The sequence below is a fragment of the Aspergillus tubingensis genome (genome assembly GCF_013340325.1).
Source record: "Aspergillus tubingensis WU-2223L DNA, scaffold_5, whole genome shotgun sequence".
Taxonomy (NCBI): domain Eukaryota; kingdom Fungi; phylum Ascomycota; class Eurotiomycetes; order Eurotiales; family Aspergillaceae; genus Aspergillus; species Aspergillus tubingensis.
Window position 1 is genome coordinate 944977 of NW_023336279.1, and position 23231 is coordinate 968207.

The 23231-nt window shown below is 49.6% G+C and overlaps 7 protein-coding genes and 1 non-coding gene across 8 annotated transcripts; 6 read left to right on the top strand and 2 right to left on the bottom strand.

The window, feature by feature from the left end:
• Positions 1 to 57: 57 nt before the first annotated feature.
• On the bottom strand, positions 58 to 1253 carry AtWU_03654 (hydrolase; the record flags this gene model as incomplete). The annotated part of the gene is made up of 4 exons (XM_035498766.1): positions 58 to 112; positions 165 to 640; positions 690 to 718; positions 785 to 1253. The coding sequence occupies 4 exons, from the start codon at positions 1251 to 1253 to the stop codon at positions 58 to 60; spliced, it is 1029 nt and encodes a 342-aa protein (XP_035354659.1).
• Positions 1254 to 2120: 867 nt separating this feature from the next.
• On the top strand, positions 2121 to 3736 carry AtWU_03655 (MFS monocarboxylate transporter; the record flags this gene model as incomplete). The annotated part of the gene is made up of 4 exons (XM_035498767.1): positions 2121 to 2335; positions 2448 to 2614; positions 2708 to 3489; positions 3557 to 3736. 4 exons carry the CDS (start codon positions 2121 to 2123, stop codon positions 3734 to 3736), a joined length of 1344 nt encoding a protein of 447 aa, XP_035354660.1.
• A 1792-nt stretch (positions 3737 to 5528) lies between these two features.
• AtWU_t83 lies at positions 5529 to 5614 on the top strand. The gene is given in 2 exon segments: positions 5529 to 5564; positions 5579 to 5614. It is a non-coding gene; the product is annotated as a tRNA-Thr (tRNA).
• Positions 5615 to 8752: 3138 nt separating this feature from the next.
• On the top strand, positions 8753 to 10705 carry AtWU_03656 (peptide MFS transporter; the record flags this gene model as incomplete). The annotated part of the gene is made up of 3 exons (XM_035498768.1): positions 8753 to 8784; positions 8933 to 9267; positions 9321 to 10705. 3 exons carry the CDS (start codon positions 8753 to 8755, stop codon positions 10703 to 10705), a joined length of 1752 nt encoding a protein of 583 aa, XP_035354661.1.
• A 3567-nt stretch (positions 10706 to 14272) lies between these two features.
• Positions 14273 to 15477, top strand: AtWU_03657 (syntaxin; the record flags this gene model as incomplete). The annotated part of the gene is made up of 5 exons (XM_035498769.1): positions 14273 to 14278; positions 14387 to 14492; positions 14559 to 15025; positions 15076 to 15355; positions 15410 to 15477. The coding sequence occupies 5 exons, from the start codon at positions 14273 to 14275 to the stop codon at positions 15475 to 15477; spliced, it is 927 nt and encodes a 308-aa protein (XP_035354662.1).
• A 699-nt stretch (positions 15478 to 16176) lies between these two features.
• On the bottom strand, positions 16177 to 16705 carry AtWU_03658 (BolA family protein; the record flags this gene model as incomplete). The annotated part of the gene is made up of 3 exons (XM_035498770.1): positions 16177 to 16354; positions 16413 to 16519; positions 16592 to 16705. The coding sequence occupies 3 exons, from the start codon at positions 16703 to 16705 to the stop codon at positions 16177 to 16179; spliced, it is 399 nt and encodes a 132-aa protein (XP_035354663.1).
• A 581-nt stretch (positions 16706 to 17286) lies between these two features.
• AtWU_03659 (acyl-CoA synthetase) lies at positions 17287 to 19451 on the top strand (the record flags this gene model as incomplete). Its single annotated transcript, XM_035498771.1, has 5 exons — positions 17287 to 17662; positions 17721 to 18022; positions 18071 to 18996; positions 19073 to 19311; positions 19411 to 19451. 5 exons carry the CDS (start codon positions 17287 to 17289, stop codon positions 19449 to 19451), a joined length of 1884 nt encoding a protein of 627 aa, XP_035354664.1.
• Positions 19452 to 21374: 1923 nt separating this feature from the next.
• Positions 21375 to 23087, top strand: AtWU_03660 (cytochrome P450; the record flags this gene model as incomplete). Its single annotated transcript, XM_035498772.1, has 5 exons — positions 21375 to 21570; positions 21619 to 22469; positions 22536 to 22643; positions 22697 to 22863; positions 22913 to 23087. The coding sequence occupies 5 exons, from the start codon at positions 21375 to 21377 to the stop codon at positions 23085 to 23087; spliced, it is 1497 nt and encodes a 498-aa protein (XP_035354665.1).
• Between the last annotated feature and the right edge of the window lie 144 nt (positions 23088 to 23231).

Here is a 23231-nt window from a genome sequence, read left to right on the forward strand (position 1 = left end):
CAAATACAGTATCACAGACGTGTATTGTTCAAGTAAGCTAAGTATCATACTTACCCTCTAAAGAGGAGGACTAATATCAAGTCCATTCACAATCAACTTGAACGAATCGTTTCTGCTCAACCGAATTAGCAACACTCCAAAATTTCTGTAGGACACTTGCATACCTCGAATAACTTCCAGCAGCATCCGAATCCAATCTGTATCTCAGACAATCATCGAAATCCACCCCAACCATCATCATGCCGTCTACTTCCTCCCACAGCGGCCCTTTCAGCATATCCCCGCTCGGAGCTACGATGCAAGAACCACCTCTGGTGGCAAATTCCTCACTCTCGGACTTTTCCCCATAAACCCAAGCGGGTTGGTCCTTCTTCCTGTGGCATTGGTTGGCACTCAAGACGAAGCATCTACCCTCGCAGGCAATGGTTCTCATGAGAGGGGCCCAAGCGTCGCGCTGATCGGCTGTGGGTGCAAGGTAGAGGTTGACGTTCTGGCTGTAGAGGGAGTGCCTCAACAGCGGCATGTAGTTCTCCCAGCAAATTGCAGCTGCCAGGGTGAGTTTCACGCCTTTGATGGTGGTTGTCACAGCACGGAGCGACGAGGGCTGCCCCTGGCCCCAAACCAGACGCTCACTTCCTGTCTAGTGCTGGTCAGCCTAATACCATATCAATACAAGAAGGGATACTTACCGGCATGACCTTTCTCCGCTTGCCAATCACTGTGTAGATAATAGCATCATGTCAGCTTCCACACTCCACATCCAAAAGTACATGCGGATACTCACCTCCCAACTTGGGACAGACATATACTACCGCACAATAAAGAGTCCCCCCAGCCCTCTCAACCAATCCAGTGACGATGAAGATACCCGTCTCGCGAGCCACTAGTTCCAGCTCCTCGCGGATTCCATCGCCCCTTCGGACTCCACTTCCACTCCCGTCCTGCCCCTCCAATTCCCTTCTCACCCACTTCTCCCCCGCTCCTTCAGGCGTATCGCCCAGATCCACCGCATCCTTGAAGTAGTTCAGGTATTGTTCTCTGCCTTCATCGTCTCGAGATCCCACCTTGGCTCCAAAGGTCGCCCCACGAGGATAGCCCCCAATGTAAGCTTCCGGGAAGAGAATCAGATCGGGCGATGGGGTCTGCTTGGCTGCTTGCCGACATTGCTGGGACAATGCCTGGACAGTCTCCGGGGTGCTGGCGAGGGTGTGTGCCTGACTGACGGCGAGGTAGATGGTTTGTGGCGAAGCCATTGCTAGTAGTCAAAGAATCAGAGAGACTGGATTTGCTATGTTCAGAAGAGACAAGAAGAGGTGTCCTTTCTACGGAGGTATACCAGGGCATTTGCCCATTTTATTAGAACACAATACCCTTATCAGTTGAGCTTGGACCTGGTACCTGATCCCTGTTCACATTACCCCTCAATTAAGCCCTTTTCTGTACCTTTTGATTCCCTGTTACTGTCGATCGACAGGTTAGTGCTTATCGTGGCAAGATGCTATCTGAAGTACTTTGTCCGCAGTCTTAGTGTATGGAGTGGGATGGTAGAGTAACATCGGGGAAGGGCAGATACATGCCCCACCCCGATTACGGTGACGTGTCTAGACTTATCTTAGTGTCTGGAGACTATATCTTAGTCGATCTTAGGGAAGTTAGGGTAACCAAGTCTAGGCACTTCACCGTCAATTTGCTTCGGATCCAAGCGTCTCTGCTGACTTGCTTCTTCAGGAAATTCTTTCATCTCCGCGCCCTGTAACATGGACTAGTCCGAAACCGGACTACGAGGAAATATTTCTCGCCACGCCGCATTAAGACCACTATTATTGAGTCATTTTGTTTTTTTTATCTTTACGACTGGAAATCACTCTCTAGTCTGCATGTCTTTGTTCTTTTATAACTATGCAATTGTAACGGCCAATTCTTTTCATAGATGCAATATATGCGACATAATAGGTATGTTGGTTTACGTTCTTAAACCATTCGTGCTAATCATTTACATTGTAGATTTGTCTAATTACCTTTCTACCAAATAATCAATCAATTCGCGATCCAATTGCGACTATCATACCCATACTATTCTAATAACCAACCCGCCGACACCACCCATTAACACCACCAACATGACCGACAATAGCAGTGTCGAAGCATACCCAGAAGCTATAACCGAGTTCGACGAAAAGACAATCAACAATGAAACCATCAAAGAGAAAAAATGGGGTATACTCTCAAAATCACAAAGCGTCGCAAGTTGGAAAGACCCCGGTCCTCCCCCAGACGGCGGAGCTCTCGCATGGACACAAGTCCTAGTGGGACACTTGATTATTATGAATACCTGGTAGGTTCCAATGCGTTGCTTTTGCACGCGTGAAAGCTCAATTGGTTCCTCCAGGAGCGTGGTTACACTTTGTGCTGGCCGTAATGTGAAAAGTATGCTGAAATAGGGCCAGGGGCTATATGAATTCGTTTGGTATCTTTCAGACGTATTATGTCGACTTTCTTAATCGCTCGGATTCGGATGTTTCGTGGATTGGGAGCGTTCAGGTCTTCATTGTCTTCTTCATTGGTACTTTTACGGGGAGGTTCACTGATGCGGGTTATTTTCGGCCGGTTTTTGGTGAGTATTTCTTCTTCCCGCAGATGCATCTCGGGCTTATGGCTTCCAAACTATGACATCCCCGCAATTGAAGATATATGCTAATTACTACAGTGGTCGGAACCATCCTCAGCGTCCTCGGCATGTTCATGGCCTCCATATCAACCGAATACTACCAAATATTCCTCGCGCAAGGAATCTGCTGCGGCATCGGCAACGGATGTCTATTCTGTCCAGCCCTCTCAGTAACATCCACCTACTTCGCAAAGCGCAAAATGCTCGCCGTCGGCATCTGCGCCTGCGGCAGCGCCACAGGAGGCCTAATCTTCACCGTCATGTTCCAGCACCTGATCCCACAGATCGGCTACGGCTGGACGATGCGAGTCTTCGGTTTCTTCACCCTAGCCTGTCTAATCATCTGCAACATCCTAGCCAGACCGAGAGTGCCCCCTCGGAAAACAGGCCCTCTCATTGAACTCGCCGCTTTCAAGGAACCATCTTACACTTTGTTTGCGGTCGGCATCTTCTTGACCTTCTGGGGTGTTTATTTCGCTTTCTATTACCTGAGCTCGTTTGGTGTTGCGATTATCAACATCTCTCAGGAGGAGTCGCTCACCTTTACTCTTATTTTGAACGGTCTGGGTATTATAGGTCGTCCGGTCCCTGCGTACCTGGCTGATCGGTATACCGGACCGATGAATATTCTTATTGTGGTTACCCTGTTCTCGATTATTTGCGCTTTTGCCATGATCGGCGTTACGTCTATCTCGGGGCTTTATGCATGGACGGTTGTTTATGGCATTGTGGGAAATGGTTTGCAGGGAATGTTCCCGGCTACGTTGAGTAGCTTGACGACTGATTTGCAGAAAGCGGGTGTTAGGATGGGGATGATTTTCGTGAGTTTCCCTCCCTTTTTCAACCAGTTGCAAGGAAGGGAAAATTTGGTGACTAACATGGGTGTAGACAATCGTCAGTTTTGCCGTTCTGACAGGTCCGCCTATCGCTGGTGTTCTGATCACGAGGGACAATGGCCGCTATGTATATGCGCAGCTCTTCGCGGCGTGCTCGATGCTCGTTGGGTTCTGTCTGCTCTGTGCGGCTAGATTAGCGAAGACTGGCAAGGTCTTGAAGTATAAGATCTAGTGCGTTACGAACGGAGCTGGAAGAGGGTTACTTTTGAAGACCTCTTCAAGGGGAAAAAGGTGCGCTTTGTTTGGGGTATTGTACATGAAGCATACGGACATGAAATGTGAAGGACGCATAACATAATTACGAGGCATATATACAGCATATTGGTTATTTCTCGGGCGTGGAAGCAAGCGGTAATTTTGCGCTATGGCTTGCATCTGGTCAAATGAGAGATGTCAACAATTCACGCTTTCAAGAACATATTACAAACAGCTGATGATTCTATGTCTATAAGAATGGCCTGTAAGACGTAATAGACTTCCAACACACCCTTAATGTGAAAATCCCTATCAATACCCTTGACTGATATACCAAAAACTTTATTTGCGCAACCTAAATTATCTACTCAACATTTAAGCTTCGCCGATTAAAATGCAAATTAACCCGAGCCAAAGCCCCTAAATTCAATCCTGGATCTACCTGCTAATCTCATCTTAGAAGGGATCTTATGCGGGAAGCGGACTGGGCAAATTAAGCACAGAACGCACAGGGATCGGTTGCTTTGTTATCTATATGTTGACCCTTAGCTATCTTATCTTCTGGATATCTGAATATTTTCGGATTGCGGTTCTCTTATAGATATCAGTTGAGGTATGGGTAAGTTAGCATGCATCGGTCCGTGTATCACTTTTAAACCTCAATGAGAGAGTCTATACTTGACTTGGATTTAGTATTACCATACTTGTACAAGTCTCTGTGGTAGTAGGATTCAGTTAACACTATTTAGTAAGACACGAACACCCTAGAGAATATCACAACCACCATACTACCCACTCAGTCAGAGTATCTTGATCAGATAGATCATATCAGATTTTATCCTCATATCACTTACCATGTTCCCTCAACGCGTCAGTCGAAATTTACACTAGTACCTGCGGAGATACTCTATTCTTACTGGGAAGGGTGACTAGACGTGCTCTACTGAGGTGTAAAAATGTCGCTAAGTTCGACGGTCGCCTGTGGAGAGACATCCCACTTATTTCTGGATCATTTTCTACTGATATCTTTCCTCCGAATTCTGTTCCCTTAGTCTCTCTCTTTTGCTGGCTTTCCAAGGTTTTTTGGGCGGGGTATTACTTGCGTTCTCGGACATGACTTATTTCTTTCCCTCGTCAGTAACAGGATCCCTGTTTTTATTTCGATCATATTTCCACGTAGGGTATCCAGGCCCGAACTTAACTCGGCTATGTGATTAATTCCGAGGAAACTACATGATTGGTAATGGTAGGACTATTAGTTGTTTCCTTGTCGGTGTTTCGGACGCCATCATGATATATATTTTGAACGGCCTAGCGTCCCGTAGGGCTAGAGCAGGTTACGATCGTAATCAAGGAATGTCGATCAGTGCTGTCACGACGAGAGATTTTGTGAGTGTGACAGGCAACTGCCTATATCAAAGATAGCTACAATGCAAAGCTAGTAATTAACCCCAGGTCCCAAAAACCTTGTTCATATATGAATTGACCTAGTCTAACCCAGTGAAGTGAACAAAGCACAAGAAGAGAAGAAATGGCCACCTTTATTCATAGACAAAGCCGAGTGAGACGCTTTCCCCATCAAAAATACCTCTTTCCAAAAACTAGATAATCCTTCGGCATATTTCAGCTGCCAATAAAATACCTACAGAGTAGCAGTGTCCAAGTTACATGCAACCACGTCTCATGAACAAAAGTTGATGGTGTACAAACGCTCCTAAATGAATTAGTAGGATATAGATTAATGTTGAGAGGCGTTTTTCAACAAGTCAGCCCTTGTAGCTCAGTGGTAGAGCGCTTCACTCGTATCACCAATACTGCCATGAAGAGGTCCGCGGTTCAATCCCGCGTGGGGGCACTTGTTTTTTCGTTTTTCATTTTTGTCGGGGGCGCACACACAAACCATACTAGTAGACAGCCAATCAACAAACAGTCAAATTCTTTCCCTAGTTCCATGGATAGTATTCCTGAGTCATTCATGGAGTTTGTCCGAAGCTTCCCGCCGCTCCCGGTGCCAGAGGCACATTTTTATTCCTACACCAATCCTTACGAGGTAGTGCCGTGGTTCCGACTCCCCCTCTTATTCCTCCCAGGGTCATGGTTTATCTATTCGTTCATTTACGGACGATATTCATGACAGTTTTCAGGCCAATTCTGAGTACGCGTCTCAAGTTGAGACTCAACTGCTCGGTGACTGGCCTTAATAAGGTAGCTTCTGTCCGTAGCACACTAGCCAATATAGGTGAAAAGTGGAGTCAAACCCTGCAGCTCACTGGTCAGAGCTTCAGTTATACCCATTTGCTCGTCCCATTCATTATACCTGGGATATGGCTTCGGTTCGAGTCCGAGCCGGGGACATCCTGCTTCTCCCCGGCTAATAAGCCATGCTAATAAGCCATGTGGCCTTTATTTGCTACTAGGATACTCCTTCCCTTTTTATCATATGCCTTCTCTTCTGCCTCTTTCTGTTCTTAATAGATAGATGTAAGAAGTGTATAGCTGAATGCGCTGCGGCGCCCTGCTCAACCGTTACGGCCTCAAGGTACTCTCCACCTGCGACGGAATAACACCGAGATATCCCCGCTATGTTTAGCGTTTGGACGCCCTTCCCTTCAATGAGATGCTTCCAAGTTTGCATGACTCTGTATTATAGTTCCTTAGTAAATGAAAAGACGGTGTTGACTCACAGTCTCGTATTTCGCACCGATGTGTGGAGTTGTGGAGCAGGACAAGAATGATCGCCTACTTTAAGAGCAATAAAGCGTTGCTTGATGCCCAATAGGCTGCCGTACACAGCATCTCAAACACTCTGATTGAAGAGCCTCGAATCCAGATGGCTTGGCTCCCGGCTGAGGTGTTGCGGCATCGGGGGTTGCTAGACTGTAAATTGGAATGACTCCCAAGGTCAAGTAAGAGCTGAAGGACCTCTTGGACTGAAGATCCCCTCACACTTGACTATGAGTCAAAAGGATATTGAAGATCGCTATGGTCGCGTATTCCTCCTGCCACTTCTTCTCAAGCCAAGCCCGTGTAGGCGACCAGCCGCGTGCGGAGAATGATTGTCTTGGAGCCGAACTGCACTGCTGCAGGTGCTCTTAGTGTCGAGTCATTAGACCCAAGTCGGTGACGGATCTTGACATATATTAAGATCGCCTTTCGCTTCGCCAGCCTGAATGCAATGCATCCAATTGCCGGCTCCAACTTCGAGATTGATAAGCACGTCATCCAGACTAAGCTTAATTGTGACAACAGGTCGGACGGAGATCGGAGTCATTGGAGCCTAGTGCGTGGTATTGGCCAGATAAGAAGACACTGCAAGGGCAATCACAGCAGGTTCGGAGATATCGTTGGCTGTCCATCGGTCAATATGGGCGGAAAAGGTCAAAGCCAGCGGATGACGAATCAGTGGTTGTTGGGAGGGCGAAGTCGGACTTAGGAGGGGTTTAAGGATACTTAACCTGAACGGGGCTCGCTCCTTCCGCGCTCTGCTGCCTGCTGCCTGCTTTTTTCCTCCCCTTTCACCAGACACAAGTGATGTTGTTCACTTACTCTTAACAGCAGAGGAGTTGAAGTACTCTGGGAAGTGCATTAGAAATCCAACCCCAGAGATTGCCTGATGGCCACTACTCCATACGATAGCCCGGATGATCAGTCCAGGCAACTCCGCCTCTGACCTATTCTGGGCGGCTTGAGCCGGTCGGCTATGAACTCCACCCCCAATTAGGAATGTCTCGAGAGTCTGTCTCTACTGTCGCGCCGTGAGCACCAGCAGTCGCATCTGAGGCCATTGCGACCATGCTCATAGCTACATCCTGGACTGCATACCTCAATGGATGTCTAATGAACTAATTCCCCAGGTTACAGTCATGATCCCATCCTTTCCACCATCATGATCGAATAGCACAATTGCCTCAATTGCCTCACTTGCCACGTTCTTCCACCGGACATCCGACAGGAATCGAAGGAGATAAGCACAGCTGTGGCCAAGACACGCTACATCCTACGGTTATCAGGGAAGGACAATGGACTGATGGGTCCCAATCTACATGCGCTCCATACAGAATCATGCATCGAGTCAACCACGGCGCGGGGAAGCCCGACGTTGCAACCATCTGCTGCTGATCGTCTGTCGCATGAGCGGGGGAAATTACACACAATGAGCCGACCATGCGCGCGCCCCCTTTGCGCCCTGCGAGAACATCAACGGAGGAAGAGTCGTACTCCGCCGGACTACGAATGAGACACGCCAGACTTATCTGCGAGTTAGCAGCTTAATGATTTATGTTACCTAACATGTTCCGCATCTGGTGGTCCTACCGACGGCACGAACGATTTAGTCCTGGTCCTGCTTGGCGTCAGACAAAACGGTGGAAATTTTGTTGCGGAGGCCATTCCGCATGCCAATTGATTTGGGAGGCTTGCATGGAGGCAAGGGATTTCGCTTATTGACGGATCTTTGAGGATTGAAGCACTCTTGTCGATCACCGTGGACAAACGCGAACAGGGACGAGGAGACGCAGAAAATTGGGAAAAAATATGGTGAGGGGAAGCCACGAGGGAGTGGAAACTCTGGAAGGAATTCGGCCTCTCACCGGCAAACTCCGACTTCTTGGCGTCCCAAGATGTCGCCGGGCTCTGCGGGCGATGGGCCAATCACCGCCATCTTTTGCCATCTCGGCTGATGCTTAACGCTGCTTGTCAATTATTGTCATATCGATTGTTGCCTCCGGGCTCTGGGTTGCGCCCGGACTCTTTCCTCGGTTATAATGATTCAGATTCTCACTTGACCACAAACGGGCCCTGTCCTGGTGGCCATTGGTCCCAGGGTCAGGAACGGTCCCGCTTCGGCTACCTCTCTATATCTCCCACCACTAGGAGATATAAGGTGTGCGCTGTTTCCCTCGCGAGTATCTCGTGCCTCTCATCTTTCCAGAGGAAAATCTGCGCTCAAATCCTCCCACTCGCCCTTGGGATTTTCCTGCCTGGTCCCGCAAAGATGTCTGGAGATCATGAGGCTGAGATCACTCAGTAAGTGTCCACTACCCTTATTTGTGTTTGATTTTTACCCTTCCTGTGGGCTTGTCCATCTCCCGTGTCGGTGACTCGTGAGTCACCATTCCGTCACAGCTCACTCGAATTTCGCTCCCCCTCATCCCCGTACTAATGGATATCCCAGGCCGCAACAACAGGGCCACGGCACCGAATCGATTGTGAACGAAAAGTCGGCATTCACGGAGGCTAGCGAAAAGGGCCTCGGTCCCACCCCCGATGGCGAAGAACCCAACGCTGAGGAAGTCGCTACTCTTCGCCATGTTGCGGAGCATCTGCCTATTTCCGCATGGCTTGTCGCCGTTGTCGAGCTGTGCGAGCGTTTCACCTACTACGGAATGTCTGGCATGTTCCAGAACTACGTTGATCGTCCTCTGGATGGAAGTGAGGGACGCGGTGCCCTAGGCATGGGTCATCAAGGAGCCACTGGTCTCACCACTTTCTTCCAGTTCTGGTGTTATGGTTCGTCTACTACTGCATAAATACGCGGGATCGCTGGCTGACATTTGCCCAAGTTACCCCCATCATCGGTGCCATTGTCGCTGATCAGTACCTCGGTAAATACAAGACCATCGTGGTTTTCTGTATCATCTACTTGGTCGGTCTGCTCATCTTGGTTTGCACGTCCATCCCGACCGCTCTTCACCATGGAGCCGGTGTTGGTGGCTTCATCGTGTCTATCCTGATCATCGGTCTGGGAACGGGTGGTATCAAGAGTAATGTTGCTCCTCTGATTGCCGACCAGTACAAGCGCAAGAAGATGGCCATGTCCACCACCAAGAAGGGTGAGCGGGTTGTCATTGACCCTTCCCTCACGATTCAGCGCATTTACATGATCTTCTACGGCTGTATCAACGTGGGATCGCTGTCTCTGTTGGCCACTCCTTACATGGAGAAGTACATTGGCTTCTGGTCTGGTTATCTGCTTTGCTTGTGCATGTTCGCCGTTGGTACCATGGTGCTCATCTTCGGCCGCAAGTACTACGTTGTCCGCCCTCCCCAGGGCTCCATTATCACCGACGCCTTCAAGGCTCTGTGGATCATGGTTGTCAACCGCAACATGGATGCCCCCAAGCCCAGCTGGCAGGCGGCCAACAACGGCACAAGGACCAACCTGCCCTGGGACGATCACTTCATCGACGAGCTCAAGCGTGCGTTGGTCGCTTGCCGTGTGTTCTGTTTCTACCCGATCTACTGGGTTGTTTACGGCCAGTTCTCCAGCAACTTTGTCACCCAGGCCGGTCAGATGGAAGGTCACGGAATCCCGAACGACTTGATGCAGAACTTTGATCCCATCTCCATCATCGTCTTCATCCCCGTCTTGGAGACCCTTATCTACCCCCTGCTGCGTCGCTTGCGCATCCGCTTCCGTCCCATCACTCGTATCTCCCTGGGTTTCGTTGTTGCCTCTTTGGCGATGATGTACGCGGCCATTGTCCAGCACCTTATTTACTCTGCTGGACCCTGCTACGAGCACCCCGGATGTGCTGCTTCGGAGGTTGATGGGTCCACCACCGGCAACCACGTGCACATTGCCATTCAGACCCCTGCCTATGTGTTCATTGGTCTGTCTGAGATTTTCGCGTCCGTGTCTGGATTGGAGTACGCCTACACCAAGGCTCCTCCGTCGATGAAGTCCTTCGTGCAGTCGATGTACCTGCTCACCAACGCCTTTGGTTCCGCTCTGGCCGAGGCACTGACCCCTGCTGCCTATGACCCGGCCATCATGTGGATGTTCGTGGGTCTGGCTTGCGCCTCGTTCGTTGCGGGTATCATCTTCTGGCTGGTGTACCACCACCTCAATGACCAGGAAGACCAGCTCAATGCGCTCGACGCCGATGACCCGGATGCTCCTACCGCGCCCCCGGCCTATGAGGAGAAGAAGGAGCAAGAGCACTGAAAAGCGCTCACTCCGCTCGATACCCTCTATTTCTTTTAATGTACTATAATATTTTGACCCGCAGTTTTCGTGTATACACGAAGTCGCGCAGGCCCGCGTAAGAGCACCTGCAGAGCAGATGAGAATGAGAAAGGGCGGGTGTACATACGATGTACGGATTATGCATAGTTTTTCCCCTCATTACCTTAGTTATTATTATGATTAGCATAGCAATATAATTTATGGCGTTGCCTGGCTGAATTCGTCGTTTCCTATTGCCTACTTCGTACACGAATCAATGGCTCCTCACCAACGGAAGTCATCCCTCCGCCAGTAAAGTAGACCCTGCAGGTAGTGGTAATGCCCACATAGTAAAACTGTAAAAGCCGACCCGTGCCTGAAATTATTCTCGAACAACCCACCCAGTTACCACACCAAATTAGACTACTTTTACTTACTCGGACAAGTGGATACTTCTCTTATCTGCTAGAACTAGCCTCGTATTCTCGTAGACCAGTTGCCGTGAATAATGGGGTTTAGGTAAGTAATTGTAAATTTTATCGGATACCAGCCGAGAGAAATTATACTTCGCATAGCGAGTAAGAAAGGATTTATTGTAAGCGTAACTATGTATATAACTATTCATGATGGTGATTATTATATAGTATGTACGTATGTATGTATACAGAATAACTGTAATGAAAGTAGGAAACGAAACAAAATAGAATAAAGTGTAGTTAGTTGGTACTGACTGTTATGCATGTGTGTATCAAATAAACCCACGGGAAAGAACGAAAGAGGAAATACGGTGGAAGAATGGCGAAGTCGGGTTCTTCGGGTTCTAGAGAATTTTGTGGCAGTTCAGTTCAATCATGGCAATTGGTTATGGGTGGGGATGAATTTTCGGGATTGGTGGGTGCAAATTGTACTCCTGCACTTGCAACACTGCAAATTGTTCTGTGTGTGCTGGTAGGTATTGGTAGGTAGGAAGGTAGAGTAGCTATGGATGGACCCTTACTGCTGTTCCATGGATTCGGGGTACTGGGTTCTGTGGATGGGGAGGATATGAGAAATTCTAGACCGTAAGTTGGCTGGGTTGGGTTTGCTGGGTCTGTGGCTCGGGCTGGGTGGTTGTGGTAATGATTGCACTCGTGGGTATGATTTTAATCGATTACTTTGTACTCCGTATAGTGTTCAATGATGGCTTTATAGAAATTGTCTGTATGTTGTGTAACTTGTCCTTCATTCTGGGTAGTATTGTAGGTCTGGTGGTTGTCGCAGTACTGGCTACTTTTAGGGTCATTGATTGGTGATGAAGGGTCAGTTGGCTTCATTTAGAAGAGACCTGATTTTTGTAGAGTGTTTAAGTCAAGCAGGGAAACATTCGACTTTATGTCATCTAGACCCTTGTTTTAATGTCACAGTATATGTCTGCTTGCTTAAGGTACTTTCATGTAGGTACCAAATGCTACTTGAATATATGTTCAATATCCCTTACTGCGACATATTAGATTTAAGGTTCATCGCATGAACCCACCTATTGATTTCTTTAAAGCGATAAGCATTCAGACCACGCGACAATCAATATGCTAGGGATATATGGGGTAACGTGAGAATTCACTGCCTGGGAGCATGTGACCTCTTGACCGAGTGGAAAAACGGCTGCCTGAGGTTTATTGACTAGCCCCGACCGAGGGGTTGAATTGAATGGGGCAGTGTCTTGTTCACCCACTTGAGGCTCAGCTTGAGCTAAACTACTCTGATAGTTATGTGGCGGTGGGCACATTGCCATTTAGACACCGACATTTCCTTCCTAGAAGCATGATTCGAAGAATGGATGCATGCACCTGCACCGCGAATGGAGTTCGGTGTTGCTAAATTTACGCTCGCTTGTGGGTTAGACAGGCACACGCTGGCCAAGCTAGATCGCGGCTGTGGAGCTGCTGTGGAAATTCCATTGTGCTGCGCTGAGATGAGATGAGCTCAGCTGCTTACGCCGTTGTTTATTGTGTTGCAGTACTCGGCAACGGTATTGTGTGAAATTGCCATTGTCTGAAAATGCTAGAATTAATATGCATGTCAACATGAGAGTAAATAAGATGAATTTTGACGGCATGGTCCTGCCGTTGCTGAAATTGTAGAGTGGGGAAACGGCGTCAGGGGAAATTGAGCTAACATATTGTAGTCAAAAGCTTTATTACATCTGATTCATTGCGAGTTTGATCGCTGACTATTTCGTTGCCAGCGGTTAACAGTGTATGGGGTAGATTGGGCGCGTAGTCATGGAAAAGCTGGGTGGCAGGTGGGGAGACCGTTGAAGCTCAACCCTGCCAGGGCCCAGATCATGGTTTCCAGATCACATCCAATGGAGTAAGTACATATCAGTGACGTGCAGGTTGCCGCTCCACGGCTTCAGGAACGTAATTAATAGCTCGTGCTGGATCCTCAAGGGTCAATGGTTGGACGTATTTGGGACGAAATCGAGTACGCACACAGTTGCGAGTGTTGGATGAGCAGCACAAAGTGGATAGCTTTCTAAGACATAGTGAGATAGTTGCGATTAGTCGCTTTGTTCTGTCCTGGGATCTTCTCTCTTAAATCTTAGCTTCACAATCAAACTTGGCAATAAAAAGCAAAGATTGTCGCAAGTAAGGGTGTGATTCTGTCAGGGCCATTCTTGATTTCCGGTGTAGAGACCCGTCTGATGAAGAAAGTACTGTGTATAGCATCAGGTGCACCCCGACGATCAGCAGCACTTTATCTACCTCGATTACTCATGGTATCATTTCGAGCCTTCAGCCCAGCATCGCAATTCCACTTTTTGGACCCGACCGAGCTGTTTCAGAGGGCATAGACGGTGGAATGTTTTGATTATCATCATCGTGGGAAAAAGGGGACTCGAGGATCGCCGGCCGGTCTGTGCTCGAGCTAGACGCCCCCTACTAATAATATCGAGAAAAAGCCATCAGTGCTAGGTTTCACCCCTGATTGACCAGAGCAGAGAGAAGAGAAAGAAAACAGCTTCATTTTCCTCCTTCTTTCTTGATTCCCTTCCCACCCCCAGTCGTTCCTTACTTTCCCCTCCCCTTCTTCTGGAAGTTCAAGAAGAGTTGTTGAGTTGAGTGACATATTTGCCATCTGCGGGCCAGAGCCAGTCAACCGTCGAGGGCTTCCCTTTGGATTTGCAGCCGCCAGTGGCTCAGCCGCCTTGTCTCACCCGTCACTCTTTCGTCCTTCCCCCATTCTTTCTTTCTCACCTCATTCCCTCAACTGCTTCTTTTTTTTTCTGCCTGCCTGCCTGCTACCTCTTCGTTCCCTTCTTATCCCCTCCTCCACCTTTTACCGTTTCACCTTTTTTGCAGTCCCCCGACTCTATTCACCCACGAAACTCTTAATCCTCCCTTTCTGCGGTAGTCGCAATTCCATCGCCGTTCTCGTTTCCCGTACAACCCCGAAGCTACGTCCACCTGTCGGAATTACTCGCTGCGACCAGTGACCCACGCTGCATCACGACCTCAGTGTCTGAATTGACGGCTGTACGAACAATTTGACCTGAAAGACTCTCAGGACTACAATAATTAAATCACCATGAGTGTATGTCGAACACCTAGAACGTCATAATCCTGACCCTTGCCGTTACCCCACCCCTTATTACCCACCACTCGCGCATCGTCAAATAGTCTGCTAACTTGTCGATTCAAGTACGGTGGAAACCAGGGTGGCTACGGCCAGTACAACCCCTATGGCCAGCAAGATGCCAACCCCTACAGCGACGCCAATGCCATGGAGCAGGGCAACGGTAGCTATGGTAAGCGCACCACCTTCAGCCTGTCTGTCTGACCCGACCATGGCCTAACCTGCGATCGCACATCAGAAATGGGCTCTTACAACCAGCCGGCCGACGCGACGACGCTGCTGAACAAGTGCCGAGAGATCAACGACGGTATTGCCGATCTCCGCGCCAAGCGCGAGGGCCAGCTTGCCGCCGCTCAGAACGCTTTGCTCGACTCGAGTACCGGAAAGGAGGACCAGGTCGCTCGCCAGACTCTGGACTACATCGAGGATGAAGTGAACAACGGATTCCGTTACCTCCGCGATCTTCTGAAGAAGGTCAAGCAGACCCCCGGCTCCGGCGACAGCCGTGTGCAGACCCAGATCGACGTCACTAGCCGGAACCTCCGTCGCGAGATCGAACAGTACCAGAGATGCCAGTCCGACTTCCAGAAGCGCCTGAGGGAGCAGGTTCGCAGACGTTATGAGATCGCCAACCCCGAAGCTTCCCCCGAGGAGATCGAGCAGGGTGTGGACAATGTCTTGTTGGGCCAGGAGCAGAGCTTCCAGGTATGTTCTTTCGAGAGGGTTCAGCAAGTTCATGCTAACATTCCGATTAGGTTACGGGTAGCCGGACTAGACAGGCCAACGACGCCAGACAGGCCGCTTTGGAGCGATCGGCCGCCATTCGCAAGATCGAGCAGGATATGATGGAGCTGGGCCGCCTGTACCAGGAAGTGGCGGAGCTGGTCCACCAGCAGGAGCCTGCTGTGGAGCAGATCAACCAGGATGCAGACAATGTTGCGCAGAACGTTTCGAACGCGAACAACCAGATCACGGAAGCTATTGCCAGCGCTCGTCGGGCGAGAAAGTGGAAGTGGTATGCTCTGCTGGTCGTCAGTAAGTGTCCCGATGCGATACCCGATTCATAGGCCAGGCTAACACTATCTCCAGTTCTCATCATCGCCATTGTCGTCGGTGTTGCCGTCGGTGTCACGGAAGCCAACAAGTCCTCGAAATAGAGCCCGTGATTTCTATGGCATATGCAATATGCTATACTTGGCTTGATCTGATGACTCGACCTTGCGCTGAAATAAATGCTTCGCCATGCCAATGCCCTTCATCTCTCCAGATACCCTCCGAGGTATTAACCTTGTCCTGCTTCTGTTCGCTTTCCGTTCAAGTTTACGCAAGGCTGTAACGACCTCTTATCGTTTGTGTTCTCGTCCGATGCTCTACTTCTTGTCTACGCTTACGGTAAGCCGAGCCAGTCGAGGATCGTTCGCTTGCTGTGATTCTTCCGTTGTTATACCACTTTGTCGTTTTGCCTTGTCTTGGTTGAAAAGCACCCACCTGCTGAATCGTCTCCTATGTCTGCTTGATCGCTCGTCGCTGTTTGTCTGTATCCACTGATCGGTCGTGTATAGTTTCTGCGTCTTGGGGCGTATGCGGCCTGATGAATTACTGTCGCTGCACGTTGGCTAGGATGCGCTTGATGCTATCGCAGTGTATATATTAGAGTCTCTTCGTTGCCCCTACCTTTGGCGCTAGAACATGTAATAATCCGACTACCTTAATAATAATATCCCTTGATGTATGTACGAACTGTATGCAAAACGCACTCGATCGACCGTATAATGCATTTATTCATGGGTATCGCAGATCAAGTCAAATGAAAGAACATCAACCCTTCCTGTATCAAGTATATGCTGTATGTTGTATCAAGCCTTCGCCGCCTTCCTCTCCTCCTCCCGCTGTTCCTCCTCCGGCGTCTTTGTCCGCAACTGCAGCGCATGGATGCCACCCTCGCGACTCATCTCCTCCTTCAACAAACCATAGACCATACGATGGCGCGCAGGCTGGGGCTTCGACTGGAACGAGGGCGATGTGATCGTCACACTAGACAAATATAAGTCAGACCAACACGTATCAAGAGAAGATGTGCGTATTGACGAACTGGAAATGGGTCTCTTTCGAAGTCGATCCGCGCATGGCGTTATGATGTGCGTGCAGATGCGAATCATTGCGGATGACGAGGGTTGAGGGAGTGAAGGCGGTTGTAAGCTTTAAGCAGTATTAGTTAGTATGCGAATGTATAATTTGATAGCATTATATGTAGGAGGACATTGGACATACCTTCTCCCGGATGAGATCTTCAACGGCGGTTGCGGAGGTAGAAGCCATTCTGGTAGCAGTAAGGGAGAGGACGCGGCGGGGGAGGAAGCCGGAGAGGGAGGCGCGGGGGAGCATTGAGGGGGAAGCGGTAGTCCCGGTGGAAGATAAGGCGGGGGAAGAGATATGATGCTGGGTAGTAGTATTATTGAGATACGGAGGGGGGATTCTTGATGCTGAGCGATGAGAATCGGGAGACCGCAATTGGCCACGGAGTGGGCGGGTTACTGCTTTGGGAATGGTGCGGAGGTCGGGGGTTGTCCGTTGCTTCGTCACATTTAGATGCCTTTCAATACTCAATCATCACCCTGGCAGGCGTGTTATTCTTTCTTCCGGAAAGAACAAGCATCGGCCAATCTGACTGGTTCCATGCAAAGCCATCACCCATCCTTCTTAACCTTAACATGCTGCTTCAGATGCATCTCCAACCACCGATAGCCGGAGCAAAGCAAGTGCCGTTGCCGAGACCGCAAAGCTCCGATGCGCTTCCTCCCCAAATGACATCAGTTCCGTCGCGCAATCCGCCTTTATCTTTTACCTTGGGTATTGATCAATCCATTGATTGACGTGGTTTACCTGCGCACCGAGGCAATTATAACCTCGAGATATCCTGACGGCTGCTGGGTCATGTCATACGGTTCCCACGCATCTCTTCAGTCATGTCCGGACGCACCTTGATGCCGCTCCTCTCCCGGGGCTCGATTGCTTCTCCGTCTCGTCAACATTCGCTCCACACCCTTCTAGCGTGGAGATGTGGTGCTCCTACGAGTCGTTCCCGGTCTCTAGTGACGCCTCTCGCTCGTCGATCGATCTCCTCTTTGCCGAATCTACCTCTCTTCCGCTCCCTCCAGGACCACGATCAATCAAACCTGGCGGTGGTTCACAGCGCGTCTGCTCGATCGTTCACATACGGGAATCTGGTTGCCGACGTACTACAAGCTAAGGACCGGCTGCTTCAGTCTGCCGGAGGGGGAAAAGATGGACTGTCGGGCGAGAGAGTCGCGTTTCTAGCTGAGAATAGCTACGACTACGTAGGTACTGTGACCATCTCATGTATGATGTTAATGGGATACTCGCTGACAAACTGTACTAGTGACGCTGCTCTCCATCCTCGCCAGCGATGCAATTGCCCTTCCGCTGTCCCCCGCCTTCCCCGTGGGCGAATTGAAGTATATCATGGATAACTCACAGGCCAAGGTGCTACTTGCGACGGAGAAGTACGCAGCGAAGGCCCAAGAACTCGTCAAGGCAGGACTAGACCGGGAGCCTGTCCTAGACATCAAGGAGAAGATCAAAGTGGGCGCAAACAACACGGGTTCAGTGTCATTGGAGGATATCGGAGTGGAATCGCGCGGTGGAATGATGCTCTACACATCCGGCACCACCAACAGACCCGTATGATCCTCCACACCTTCACATATCTACAGAACTAACAACCCCCAGAAAGGCGTCCTCATCCCCCAATCCGCCCTAACAGCCCAAGCGGCCTCCCTCCTCCAAGCCTGGAACTACACCCCGCAAGACCGGCTCCTCCACCTCCTCCCCCTACACCACATCCACGGCACCGTCAACGCCATCGTGACGCCCATCCTGGCCGGCTCCTCCATTGAATTCATGTTCCCCTTCAACACCGACGCCGTGTGGACGCGCCTCGCCGCCCCATTCCTCCCCCAAACCTCGCAATCCACACCACGCAGCAAAATCACCTTCCTCACAGCCGTGCCCACAATCTACAACCGCCTGCTAACCTCCTTCCCCAACCTCCCCACACCCACCCAAGAAGCCGCCCGACAGGCCATCTCCCCAGAGAACCTCCGGCTCAACATCTCCGGCTCCGCGGCCCTCCCCACCCCAACAAAAAAGGCCTGGTCGGACCTCAGCAACGGCAACGTCCTCCTCGAACGCTACGGCATGACCGAAGTCGGGATGGCCATCAGCTGCGGGCTCGACTTCACCGACCGCGTCGACGGCAGCGTCGGCTGGCCCCTACCCTCAGTAGAAGCCCGTCTCGTGGACACCGAAACAAACGAAGTCATTAACCCGGGCGAAGAGCTCGACAGCACCACAGGCCGTGAACGCGAAGGCGAGATCCAGCTCCGCGGCCCCACCATCTTCAAAGAATACTGGGCCAACGAAAAAGCCACGCAAGAATCCTTCGTCCCTGACGAAACAGACCCCAAAAATTCCCCGTGGTTCAAAACCGGCGACGTCGCCGTCCGCAGACCCGTCCCCTCCGCCGGCCACGGCTCAAGCGGCGAATGGGCCCAAGGCCCAATGTACTTCATCCAGGGTCGTCGAAGCGTAGATATCATCAAGACGGGTGGAGAGAAGGTGAGTGCGTTGGAAGTCGAGAGGGAGTTGCTTTCGCTGTGAGTGTCCCTATTCCATCTACAACATTATCCACTACCACCACCACCATTCACGAAATACTAATGGTTGATGGAGTCCTCAAATCGCCGAAGCCGCCGTCGTAGGCCTCCCCTCGGAACAATGGGGCCAAAAGGTCGCCGCGATCGTGGTCCTCAGACCCGAGTATAGAACTAGCGGGGGTGGGAAGAATGGGGATAAGCCCTGGGGTGCGATGGATATGCGCAGGGCGTTGAAGGATCGCTTGGCGGGGTATAAAATGCCGCAGGAGATGAAGGTCCTGGAGGGGGTGATTCCGAGAAATGCGATGGGGAAGGGTGAGTTTATTCCGTTGACTTTCTTTTTGCTCTCTTTTTTTTCTTGGTTTATGTTGGTTTGGAATGGTTTACTGACTGACTATGTTCTGTGGGATTTAGTTAATAAGAAGACGCTGGTTAAGGAGGTTTTTGGGGTTTAGATGTGGTATATATGGATGGGATAGATAGTATGGAGTACATAGGGAGAAGGACTGTGTGTATGATAGGGTACTGGATATAGATGGACGCGATTGTATGAATGGTTGGGTTGGATAGTATGTATGGCTGAGGCCATTTCTCTGCTCATTAGGTGTGTACGTAGACGCCGCGTATAGCAGTAGGGATGCATGCTGAGTCCAGTCTACAAGATGTGTATATTGTTTGTCAAGTTAGTCCTTTATCTATTTACTTTTGTTTACTAAGGGATACTCTAGATATTACCTGACAATTGACTTAGATGTAGCAGTTACAGAAACATGAGGGAATTAAATCACCGTCGAGAGTAAAGCCAGTCATCCTTCCCCATGCTGATTGTCCGATATAAATCCTTGTAACTTAGATACCTCCCTATATGTGAAGTCCATCATGTAGAAAGATCGGTGAGCATACCATAGAGCCGTACTGGCAACATCCCAACCTAGCATGGCATCTTGGTCCGAGTACCAACCAAGTAGGGTAAGTTCCTGCGAGGTTTCTGCTAATCTTCTGAACGCATGGCAAACATCTTCATCATCAGTTGTCTGAATTCCCACCGCTACTTACTGTTTACTAACCCTAGTTGGTTCATAGCCACTCGGAAATCCCGACCATGTCAACGGTGGCGGAATGGGCCGCCTGTTGGCGTGATTGCTGCAGTTGTCCTGCATGAGACAATCTTCTCTTTTTTGGTGATTGTCTTTTATAGTGAGCCATGATATGATTGACTTGGGTTGTTAAGAGGAAAAAGTTCTAGAATTTATTACGTCTTTTCGAATGGAAAGTAATAGTCTCACTATCTGGAATACGGCAAGGCCTCGCTTCTTACTAATATCTCAACAGCCCTATTTGGATATCGGAGAATATGACATATTTATGTGCGTCATGAAATATCCCCGTGCATGTGGCTTATGTCACTAGTATTGGCCCTGCTCGTATATCATGCAGTCCTGAAGCAAACCGGCGTCGGATGTCCTGGACAGTATTCGGAGAATATGCGGTGGCGGCTACAGCGGATGTCCGCTACAATCAGTCGGACGCAGGCCGAAACCCTAGAATAATTGTAAATCTGATATTGGAGCGGTTTATAACACAGTTCCTGCATTCATATGGTCAGTTATCTGCTTAACCGTAATCTGTTGAGATCGGCCGGAAGACGGATGACACGCTGGATATAATATTGCCGGTCCAGATCCAATGACACTGGTACACAACTAGGCTGAAAGCTTATAGTCCTGGATGAAAGGTATTAATATAGCACGCCCCTCTTACAACAAAGCCTTTGTGTCAGTCAGACTATCAAAGTCTTAATCGCAATCACGTAGCTCACGAGTACTCACTTAGGCCCTAGCACAGCTGCAAGCCAGATGTCTGTTCGCTCAGCCACCTTCTGCTCAGTAGCACCCGAACATAGCAACATATTCTCGACAAATGGGTTACTCGAGATTAGGATCGTCGACGACTATTTGCTATTCCTAGTGACACTATTCCGACTATGGTGACTCTGGCGCTAATTCGGTGTATCTAGATCCTCATTCGAGACTTGTGTCTAACCGGGATATAACGTAGCTAGTTTAGCCGCAGACTTTCAATGGAAGCAGAAAGCCACACGATAGGCACCTTCTGGACAACCGCCTATCGTAAACATGAGTCAGGTCTGGCTGAATGCGCCGAACTCCAACGATTCAATGCATTGGACGGACTTTCGCCCCGACTTCAAGGTCTAAAGATGAGAGCCTCTTAGCGTTGCTCGTCAAGGGGATTCGCAAGATGTGCATGCCTTCTGAGCAGGGACTGTTACTATATATGGGTAGCTGGTATCACTCCAAACTACACCGATAAGACGCTGTTTCCGATGAAAAATCAAAATAAACTGACGGTTTCTCATGATGTACACCCTTCTTCTACCACTCTTGGTTGTCTTTTGTGTCTCTGCGATAGTAATCTACCGTATTTATTTTCACCCCCTTAGCAAAATCCCAGGGCCCAAGCTAGCAGCTGCCACTCACCTGCATGAATTCTACCACGATGTTATTCGTGGTGGAAAATTCATATGGGAAATCGAGAAGATGCATAGAGCATACGGTATTCTGCCGGACCACTGTTAATGCACCATACTGACAATAGTTGAAGGCCCTATCGTGCGGATAAACCCGCGAGAAGTCCATATTGCTGACCCATCTATGTATGACGAGATCTATGCTGGGAACGGCCGGAAACGAGAGAAGGATCCGTGCATGGTATCATCTTATGCATCATCATATGCGGCGCTGGCAACCGTCGATCATGATCTTCACCGTGCTCGTCGAGCCCCGCTGAGTCCGTTCTTCTCGAAGAAGGCTGTACTTGAGCTCTCAGGTGTCGTTCAAGAGAAGGTGTCCCTTCTAGCATGGCATCTGGAACGGGTACATGCCGAGCAAGCGGTGTTCGCGTTAAGTACAGCCTTCACTGCACTTACGGGAGACATCATCACACACTATCTTTATGGCAAAGACAATGGGTATCTGAGAGAAAAGGACCTGGTGAAAAGAAACATTGTGTGGGACATCTTGGCCAAGGGCACTAGTGCCTGCCATTTGTTCCGATTCTTCCCAATTATTCCAACCCTAACGAAAGCTTTGCCAATACGGCTCATGCGCCTTGTTCGTCCTGCATTGTCAGATGTGTATGACATGCAGGAGCAGATTTCCCGTCAATCAGATGAGGCTTTAGCGCATGAAGGCGCAAAACGAAGGACAATATATCATGCTCTGAGCGATCCTTCTGTACCTGCGGGCGAGCGTTCTGTAGCTCGCCTGCGCGATGAGAGCTTTATTGTCCTCCTTGGGGGTACAGAAAGCACGGCAGCGACATTGACGCTTGCGACATATCATCTTCTGCGAAACAAAGACCTTTATATCAAGCTCCGGCAAGAACTGCAGCAAGTCATGCCTAAGCCAACTACTGAAGCCAATTGGGCACAGCTGGAGCGGCTGCCATACCTGGTACGCAATCGAGACCAATATACATGTGAGCATCGACACCAAGCACTAATATGTTGTGATGGGTAGACGGCCGTCATCAATGAAGCTCTCCGGCTTGGGGCAGCAGCTTTGAGACCGGCGCGAGTGGCACCAACAGAGACACTATATTATAAGGGATACGAGATCCCGCCTGGCGTAAGCATGACTGTTCGAACAGGAGGATAATGAACTGACACTTTTATATGAAGACTTCGGTCAGCACAATCAGCTATTTCATCCACCGTAATCCCGCGATTTTCCCAGATCCTGAAAGCTTCCACCCCGAGCGATGGATCCAAGCTGCTGAACGGGGGGACAACCTTACCAAATACCTAGTTCCTTTCACACGGGGCAGTAGAATTTGTATTGGCATGAAGTGAGTACAAATCCTTCACTAGCAATAACATAAGCTCATTATCGATCAGCCTGGCCTATGCAGAATTGTACATGACGCTGGCGGCCATTGTGCGTCGCTTTGACCTAGAGCTATGCGAGACGCGCCCTGAGGATATGGAATTCACGCGGGAATTGGTAGTACAGCGTCCGGAAAAAGGAGTTTGGACACTCAAGGTTCGAGTAGTAGGAATCAGTGAGGCGTGACGAGGAGGGTTGTCACATGAGCTAGTTGCTCTTGCCTATTTGGGATATCGACAATAAGATCTATTTGCAAGCTATGGTACATATAATATAAACACCAGACGCTTCGTATATTAACCAGAGATGAGAGCGTTCAAAACGATGCTA